The sequence below is a fragment of the Cebus imitator genome, unplaced genomic scaffold (assembly GCF_001604975.1).
Source record: "Cebus imitator isolate Cc_AM_T3 unplaced genomic scaffold, Cebus_imitator-1.0 Scaffold537, whole genome shotgun sequence".
NCBI classification, from domain to species: Eukaryota; Metazoa; Chordata; class Mammalia; order Primates; family Cebidae; genus Cebus; species Cebus imitator.
In genome coordinates, this window is record NW_016107852.1 from 1,448,795 (window position 1) to 1,458,633 (window position 9,839).

The 9,839-nt window shown below is 35.1% G+C and overlaps 1 protein-coding gene across 2 annotated transcripts in view; it reads right to left on the reverse strand.

Annotated features, from left to right (window-relative positions):
* The window catches only part of USO1 (USO1 vesicle transport factor), an 85,022-nt gene that overhangs the window by 10,661 nt on the left and 64,522 nt on the right, over nucleotides 1–9,839 (reverse strand). Inside the window, exons 15-20 of one of the 2 annotated variants that reach the window (XM_017514757.2) lie at nucleotides 9,242–9,453; nucleotides 7,783–7,803; nucleotides 3,297–3,407; nucleotides 2,550–2,668; nucleotides 2,234–2,415; nucleotides 1,840–1,961 (exon numbers count right to left, since the gene is read on the reverse strand). In XM_017514757.2, the coding sequence (XP_017370246.1) occupies nucleotides 1,840–1,961; nucleotides 2,234–2,415; nucleotides 2,550–2,668; nucleotides 3,297–3,407; nucleotides 7,783–7,803; nucleotides 9,242–9,453 (767 nt within the window). The remainder of the gene's footprint in view (nucleotides 1–1,839; nucleotides 1,962–2,233; nucleotides 2,416–2,549; nucleotides 2,669–3,296; nucleotides 3,408–7,782; nucleotides 7,804–9,241; nucleotides 9,454–9,839) is intronic. The other variant, XM_017514758.2, reaches the window with a different exon arrangement.

The following is a 9,839-nucleotide window of genomic DNA, read 5'->3' on the forward strand; positions in this document are numbered from 1 at the left end:
TGTTGACCAGGATGGTCTCGATCTCTTGACCTTGTGATCCACCTGCCTCGGCCTCCCAAAGTGCTGGGATTACAGGCTTGAGCCACCGCGCCCGGCCTTCAACCCATAATTTTTAATCCTAACTATCTAAGTAAATGCAATACAATTTATATTCAATGTTTTTGAGCTAAAGTGACAAATTTCATTACAATAAATGTTTTAGTCCATATAATTGTTTTCTTGAATTTTGAAGAATTTCCTTAGGATGAATTATCAAATGTCATTCAAAGGATATAAACATTTTATAGCTCTAGATGCTTGTGACCTAATGCCAAATAGCATTTTAAATGGTGAGAATATTTAAAATGAACATTTATAAAGAAAAGTCATTAGAGGAAATACTATTTACAAGCAGTGGAACATTTGCCATTACATTAGAGTAACTGTGTCAAATCACACTTTTTTTCTGCCAAATCAACTGTATTTGTAGCCCCAAGTACAGATTCTACATCACATTCCAATTATTTGTTTTTCCGCTGTTCCAAAGATGCTATTACATTTTACCAACTGGAAATGTCTCCATATATGTACCCAGATATAGATGAAATTCTAATAACCATGGGTGGTTTGATGATTCAGATTTTACCAACTTAAGATTATAATTTATTGATTTACTTATAAAAGGAAAAGATTAGAATTAATGCTAAATATGCCACAATGTTTTCATTCTTTTTTAAAATTTTAATCTCAGTAGGCCGGGCGCAGTGGCTCACTCCTGTAATCTCAGCACTTCGTGAGGCTGTGGTAGGAGGATCACTTAAGGTCAGGAGACCGAGACCAGCCAACATGGTGAAACCTCATCTCTACTAAAAATATAAAAATTAGCCAGTGTGGTGGCACATGCCCATAATCCCAGCTACTTGGGAGGTTGAAGTGCAAGAACTGCTTGAACCTGGAAGGCGGAGGTTGCAGTGAGTTGACATTATGCCACTGCACTCCAGCCTGGGTGACAAAATCAAGAGTCTATTTTTTTTGAAAAATTTTTTAAAATTATATATTTTATTATTTTTTTATTACAAAGATGGGGTTTCACCATCATGGCCAGGCTGGTTTTGAACTCCTGACCTTGGGTGATCCACGCACGTTGCCCTCCCAAAGTGCTAGGATTACAGGCATGAACCACCACACTCGGCTTTTTTTGGGAACTTTTAAACCTCACAAAAGACTCTGTCAAAAAATAAACAAAAAAACCCATTAATCTCAGTAATACAGATTGTGGGGAAGAAAATAAGATACAGGCAGTTATCAATTTAAAGGTTCTATATATGCTTTTACTTGTCACACCTGCCATAAACTATGCACAATTAGCAGGCAGGTGTGGACAGCAGTAGAGAGAAAGGGATGAATCTGTTCCATAAGGTCTGCCACTATCGTATTTTTTTATGACACTGGAATTTTAACAACATTAATAACCTCATTTTTCAGCATCTTCTAGAATCAAGGTAAATACCATAAGAAATTAAGTGAGAGTAAAAGTAAAGAAAACATTTTGAAGGAATGTAATGAAAGGCTTAGGGTACTCAACACAACAAGGAATCAAAGTTGACTGGTCTCCTGGAAAGAAAATGTCAACTGATGATTCTGCAAATGTAGTTTATCCACTCATCATTATCTAATAAATCAGGGCATGGTGCTTAGCACATATTAAGCACTCTGTTTGTTGAATACTCAGATGCTTTGAAAAATAATGAGTTTTGCTTTCTATATCCTCTTTCATTTGAAATGCCAGAAAACATTCTTCCTTAAAGCACAAAGTGCCTATTGGTAATCAGATGGTATATACAATTCATTAGTACTTACTTGCTCTCGAATCATATTTTTGTAGTGAGTCACAATATTGTCATGCTGTTCTAATGTTTTCTTCACCTCTTCTTCTTTTTTATCTTCTTCACTGGACTTATAAATAGCCTTAGTTATAACACCTGTAAAAGAAAGCTTATTCAAAATTTAAACATTTTAAATACTAACTTACTATTAAGACTTAGTAAAAACATATAACCTAACTCCATGATAGGTAAGAAATAATCTTGATCTTACTGAAAGCCATTATGTCCTTCAATGAGCTACAGATCAAGAGCTAGGAAAAAAACATACCTTTAGAGTTCTCATGTAACCTACATGTATCCACAATATACATGTACAATATAAACATAATTACTTTCCATCATATATCAATATAAATATTCAGTCTTACCTTCAAGTTCCTTTACCAGCTTTGTAAACTCATGATCAAATATCATGTATTCTGGACTGGGAAAGTTTGGCTGGGGTTTCTGAGATGCTCTGGAATATAACTCATGCTTGCTAATAAATCCTAGTTTCTCTATGAAATTCTCTTTGCCAATCCTCTTTTCTATTAGTTGTTTTAGTTTCTCTCTATGGAGATAAATATATTGAGATGCTTAAAAAATAAATCAAAACGAAACATCAAAGTTTGGTCTACATAATACTTTGGCATAAAAAATGCATCATTATCTCTTAATGCCAATAGTCATCTTCCCCTTACTTACTTCATGTAGCTCTCGAGTGAGTTATCATTGAAGTAAATCGAAATGCCCAACAAAAGGGCACATAAGCCTTGGACCAACTGTTCTTCTTCTCCAAGATTTTCTGCAATTTGTCCTGTAAGCTGAAATTTTTGTTAAGGAGGCTAAGGATTCATACTATCTAGAATATTTTGCAATTTGAATTTGACATACATTAATACTTCATATAGGGAGTTCCCATAAGAAATTCCATGTATAGTCTAGACGAAGTGGCTCACGCCTGTAATCCCAGCACTTTGGGACGCTGAGACGGGTAGATCACCTGAGGTCAGGAGTTTGAGACCAGCATGGCCAACATGGTGCAACCCCATCTCTAGTAAAAACACAAAAATTAGCCGGGTGTGGTGGTGGGCGCCTGTAATCTCAGCTACTCAGGAGGCTAAGGCAGAAGAATCACTTGAACCTGGGAGGTGGAGGTTGCAGTGAGCCAAGATTGCACTACTGCACTCTAGCCTGGGCGACAGATAGAGACTCTGTCAAAAAAAAAAAAAAAAAAAAAATTCCATATATATTCCAAGCCAGCATAAAACAAACTGCACATAAACACACATTAAGCAAGCATCATCATAACCTTAACAGTTTAAAAAGTTGCAATGCAGATAAGATAGTACAGAATTCAAATATTTTGGGCATAGAGCTACTTCTAATTGAGAAGGGAAACTAAAAAAGATATAAAGACTTACATGTACATTGCTAAATCATAAAGGATACAAATGGAACATTGGCTGAATTGTGAAGAAAATGTGTTACTGCAATGGGACAATTGCTTAGCCAGGTACAAAGCAACATTAATAATCCAACTCTTGTCTGTATTTTGCTTCCCTGCAATAGATAAGTTGGTAGAAATCTTTTCATTTAGTGTGCGTTTTTCAAACTTAGTATTGCCCTAAGATTCCTTCCATTTGTAGAAAAAGTACTTTAACATCTTATAAGAGATGAGCCAGACATCCAGTTGTAAAAACTGAACAAGAGAACAAATTCTTGTATGCACCAAGGCTGCACTTCCTAAAATGCACAGTGCAGAAATCAGAATTGATTCATGTTCAGAGGCGTATATCGGGTTATTTAAAATACTACTGTATAAAAACCTTGTCTGCTAAGGAAAAAAAAATTATAGTGTGTAGGCTTTAAAATAATCTATTAATTCCAAGATACTTTACAATATATTTGCAGGCAAATTTATGATATTTCAGTTAGAAGTTTGAAAACAAGTTCCTGATAAAAGGAAAATTCTACTTCCTTTAAAAAAAAAAAAAATCAAGAAAAAAAAATCTCCGGAATCATTTAGTCAAATTCTGTGAGAGAATATATTCTCTAACAATAAATAAACCATACTACAAATTCAGTGATAACACACAAGATGATGAGCAAGCACAAACATAATTAAGAGGAAGATTTAAATTAGCCAAGTGCCCCAAACCACTAACTACTGCTGCCAAGTATAGTTAATACTGAAAATTAGCATATCTGGCAAAATTAGTTTTCAAAATTCAATACAACACATTTACATCTCCTAGGTAGAATAATCTCTTAGTTCCTAATATTGACAGTGCCAATATTTATATTCTTATAACCTGTATTAAAAAAAATACTTGTTTGAAATAAAATAATGTGACTGGGAGCAGTGGCTCACATCTGTATTCCCAGCCCTTTGACAGGCTGAGGCAGGGGGATCACGAGGTCAGGAAATTGAGACTATCCTGGCCAACATAGTGGAACCCCGTCTCTATTAAAAATACAAAAAATTAGCTGGGCATGGTGGCATGTGCCTATAATCCCAGCTACTTGGGAGGCTGAGGCCGAAGAAGCCCTTGAACCTGGCAGTCGAAGGTTGCAGTGAGCTGAGATCATGGCACTGCACTACAGCCTGGTGACAGAGTGAGAATGGCTCAAAAAAAAGAAATAAAATAATGAAAATCAGAATAGTAATGCATCACTTTGAGGCAATTCTCATAAAATGTACAAAATATAATTCAAAGATCCAGACAAGGAATAAATTTCGAGTAATCATCACTGTGTTCTGAAAAATTTCTACCACTCAGACTGTTCTAATTTCACAAACCTTGATGCCAAGATCTTGACTCTTATATAATTATTTTTAGTTATATTTAATATTGAATTAAGTTCAAATAGGACTTCTTCAAATGATTTGTCAAGTAAGCACTGATGCAAATTTAATTTTTACATGGTGCATTATTTTTACTTTTTCCTGGCCTCTATGTCATTACCATACCCGTAATATATCTTCAAATCATCCATGTAAATTGGAAAGTTAAAAACCAGTCATTCTCAACTGACTATGTACCATAGGAAACTTACAACTACTCGAGTTATAAATGCAAATGTTTTGTTCATCTACCTGGTTATATATAAGTTCATTATAATTTAGAATAACCATTTGCAGGTACCAAATATATACACATTGAGATATATAACCATTTGCAGGTACCAAATATATACACATTTGATAGGATATAAGAACATCCTATCAAATCACTGGCTGATGTATGAGTAAAAAAATATAATAGGATTTAAATCAGAATCTTCTAGAAGTATGGCTTTTGGGGTTTAATTGAAGGATAAGATGAACAAAGTCAAATATAACCATTAGAAGACAGAATGGAACACTCCGTTTATTAAAGAAACAAAAAAGATAAAGTATTCAGGAGAGAACCTAATCAAAATGGTATAAAACCTAAACAAGAAAAATTTTAAAACATTCCTAAAGAGCACAAGAACAGACACAAACCAATAAAAAGCCACCATGTTCTTAGATAGGAGACTCAACATCATAAAGATATTAATTCTAAGTTAATTTATAAAAGTAATGTGCCTGTTATCCCAGCACTTTGGGAGGCTGAGGTGGGTTGGATTACCTGAGGTCCAGAATTCAAGGCCAGCCTAACATGGTGAAACCCTGCCTCTACTAAACATACAAAAATTAGCATGCCTATAGTCCCAGCTACTTGGGAGGCTGAGGCAGAAGAATTGCTTGAACCTGGGAGGTGGAGGTTGCAGTGAGCAGAGATCACACCACTGCGCTCCAGCCTGGGTAACAGACTGAGACACCATCTCAAAAAAAAAAAAAAAAAAAAAAAAGAAAAATAGAGAACACCAGATCATGAACAGGCAGGAATCAAGAGACCGAATACAAAAATCCAGAAACATGGGTCCGCATACAAATGAGAATTTAGCATATGAAAAATGTAGCATATAACCATCAGTGAGTTACAAACAGACTTAAAAGATTTGGGGACAACTAAATAGCTCTCTAGAAAAAGATCAGTGGATCTGCATCTCATGTAGTTCGCTGAGAAAAACAGAACAAGAATTAAATGCAGAAAACAAAACAAAAGAGAAGGTATAAGATGAAAATAGAGGCATATATTCCTTAGAATCTTTTTTGAGGGGAGTAGGGACTGGGTCTTGCTCTGTCTACGAGGCTGGAGTGCAGTAATCATAGCTGACTGAAGCCTTGAACTCCCGGGCTCAAGCGATACTCCTGCCTCAGCTTCCAAAGTGCTAATATTACAGGTGTGAGCTACCATGCCTGGCCTAGTAAATTCCTTAAAATCTGAACACAAAAAGGCCTTTCTAAGTATGACTTAAAATGCAGGAACCATAAAAGATAAGTCTGATAAAAATAAATTCAAAACAAAACACCAAGGTCAAAAGACAAATGACATACCAGAAAAAAAAATTTGTAACTTCTATTAAAAACAAGAGGTAAGTACTTTAATATAAAATGGGTGGAGGATATGAATTTAAAAAAAGTACACACTTCTTTCCAGAGCCCCTAGATTGTGTGAATCATTGAGGAGATTTGAAAAAAACAAATGGAGGCTAAAATTGTCATTTGAGAACATTCTGAGGGGTAATTAGAAACCACAGATTTTACAGGATAAAAGAGAACTACAAACAAAATATTTGAAGCTGAGGGCTGGGTGTGGTGGCTCATGCCTGTAATCCCAGCACTTTGGGAGGCCAAGGTGGGTGGATCACCTGAGGTAGGAGTTTGACACCAGCCTGGCCAACATGGTGAAATCCTGTTTCTACTAAAAATACAAAATTAGTCAGGTATGGTGGTGGGCGTCTGTAATCCCAGCTACTTGGGAGGCTGAGGCAGGAGAATCGCTTGAACTCAGAAGGCAGAGGTTGCAGTGAGCTGAGATTGTGTCATTGCACTGCAGCCCAGGCAACAAAAGCGAGACTCCGGCTCAAAAACAAAAAACAAAACAAAACAAAACAAAACAGAAAAGGGCATGATGGAACTTTCTGGGATTATGAAAATGTTCTGTATCTTATTTTGGGTGGTGGTTAAAGAGATGCACTCAAACACCAAAAATCATCACATGAAACACAGAAGTTCTGTGCATTTTATTGTATATAAATTAATACCTTAAAAAAAATCCCTTTTAAATGACTAATATGTATATTTATAAATTCTATAGGCTAAAGCTGCAAAATACATATGTAAGTTATTGACACGTGTTAAATCATGCTCATACACAAAGATACAATTCATAGCCTCATTTATTACTACCCACATTATTCAACTGAAACCCATGCCCAAACATAGATAATAAGGTATACTCCTTTTCTGCCAAACACTCACACAAAACAAAACAAAACAAAACAAAACAAAAATAGCACTTTCCCTGCACACAGCAAAAACTAATCCTTAAATGGTAGTTCTAGCATATGGATTATATTCAGAATAATCCATATTTAAAATATTTTAAATTACCAAATTATACTTACTATTGTACATTTAAAATAATCTTGTACAAAAGTCATCACGTTCTTTCATATGCTGATTGACTAAAGACAAAATTCTTAACCCTAAATTCTAGTTCCTTTGAAATGGCTTCAGAGAAAATAAATAGGCAAGCTTGGAGAAAAAACACAAAAAAATCAAAACCAAGGAATTCCAGAAAGTGCAAGCAATCCCCAGAAGAAGCATTAAGTATAGATTCAGATTTTCATTCCCACAGTGTTTAGTAACACCACTACAATATCCCATGAAGAAAAACTGGAGAGCCATTTAGGATAGAGATAAATTGGCCAACACGCAAAAGTGTGAGTAGAATGTAACTTCAAACAAGCAGTTAAAAAAAAACCAATCAGCAAAACCCAAGACAGAGAAAAAGCTTTGATGTAAGAGTAAAATGCCTAAGCTTAATCAAGTGATACATACCCGTCTGTCGATCTTATCACCCTGCAAATTATATATTACAAATTATTCATACATATTACTACTTTAGAAAAGTCTAAATCTGGAAAAATCCCTCAAATACTTTTTCATAGTCTCTCTACAGACTCAAGCCAATCATTTGGGACAGGATAGTTCTAATGATACTTCTTTTATACAATAAAAAGTTAGGGGATACATTTAGAGGATATATATTTTAGAAGAGAAAGGATAATTTTATAGCAATGTGATTACTTAAGAATGGGGAAGACACCACCATCTTTAGTACTTATCATGCATTCATTGTAATTTCAATGCTAAAGTGAAGTCTGTGGTGATGATGATGATGAGACAGTTAATTACTGTTTGGTTTTTCAAAAAAACTGTTTTTAACAGATAGTAACATGAGAATGCCAAGTAATAAATAGGTAAAGATATAAAAATTTGGGGTAGTTTTTTTAAATCTCTAAGAGATAAGTAATAAAGACAAAGTAAGCTTTCAATTACAGTAAACCAGTTTTAAACTTTAACTTCCTTTTCACTACAGTTACTTTTTAAGCTTTCATTTATGATTTCCATGGATGGTACACTGATGTTTCTTTAAAAGCTCAAAATGAGGAAAAAATTCAATGAGTGTGTTAGAATTAAAAACTAAAGAAAGACACAGCCACATTATTATGGGGAGTGGGTAGGATAACTCTATTACTAGAGCAGTATACAGAACAATTATAGATTTAGCTATATTTTTACTCTCCCTGACTCTAAATGTCAATAATTTTACAGTTTTGCTAAAGCATGAACTTGAACTGTTCAATAGCAAGGTTGGTACATGTGGGCAAATCATGTAACAGTAAAGTAACATTTCTAAATGCCTAGCACCTACTCTTCAATAAAGCTTTGTTGTTCTCATTAAGAGTCCAAGACACGCAAAACTTTTTGTTATGTTTTCCTGCATCTTACTAGGTAAATTATATGCACTGGGACTTGAGGATTTAAGAACTCACCAAGTATCAAGGGGATATACTGTATAACTATACGTACAATGGACCACTATTCCATTGTTTCTAGATGATCAATTGCTTTGGGAAGAGAAAGAGGGAAATACACAGCTATGAACTACATTACTCTATTTCTTCCCATAAACTAACTTGAATTCAGTTACTGAGAAGAAAGAGAAAATTACATGCAAAGAACACTGTAGATAATTTAAAAACAAGACAAAACCCTGTATTTTCATCATGATGCAGACCTTATAACTATTTGGCAAAACTATCCCTACAAGAGTACTTATTGTTTTTTCTCCACAAAACTGTTTTTGGTTACAATGAACTAATAAGCAGAATAAGTCTTCTCTGTCCTTTTTCAACTGCATCTTCCAAAGACACCCTTAAATCCTTGTATTATTGATATTAAAACGTATAGCCAGAACTTTATTCCCTTAGAGAAGTTTCATGCAAAACTTTACCTGTGAAAGGATATTGGTGCACTGTTGCAGTAAAGAAACTGGAGGGTTGCCGATACTTGTAGCAAGTTGAACCCTGAGCAATTGTTCTTTCTGGGTAGCGTTTTCTTGCAAAGCATGGGCAAGGGCCACAGCAGCACACCAGTTTGAAAGTGAATCAGTAGAAAACAATCCTCCACATAATAACTGGCCAGCTGAGACTGAATTACCTGTTGCTACAAAGATGGCAGGCAGGCAATAAAAACATATTAGATTTTGGTGTTAACCAAATTTTAAATAAACTGTTGTTTTCTGTACATATAGTGTGAAATCTCATTAAATATAATTATTAAACATTTGTTACTTAGCAGTATTAAATATACTTTCAAAATGGTAAGAGTCTGCTTTTCAAAGCAAAATGAACAATGAGAAAGTTATCTTGGAAGAAAAGTAACAGAACAAAGAAATACAGGTTGAGGCTGGGCATGGTGGCTCATGCCTGAACTTTGGAAGGCCGAGGTAGGCGCGTCCCTTGAGGCCAGGAGTTGGTGGTGCACTCCTGTAGTCCTAGCTACTCTGGAGGCTAAGGCCTTGATCACTTGAGCCCTTGAGGCTGCAGTGA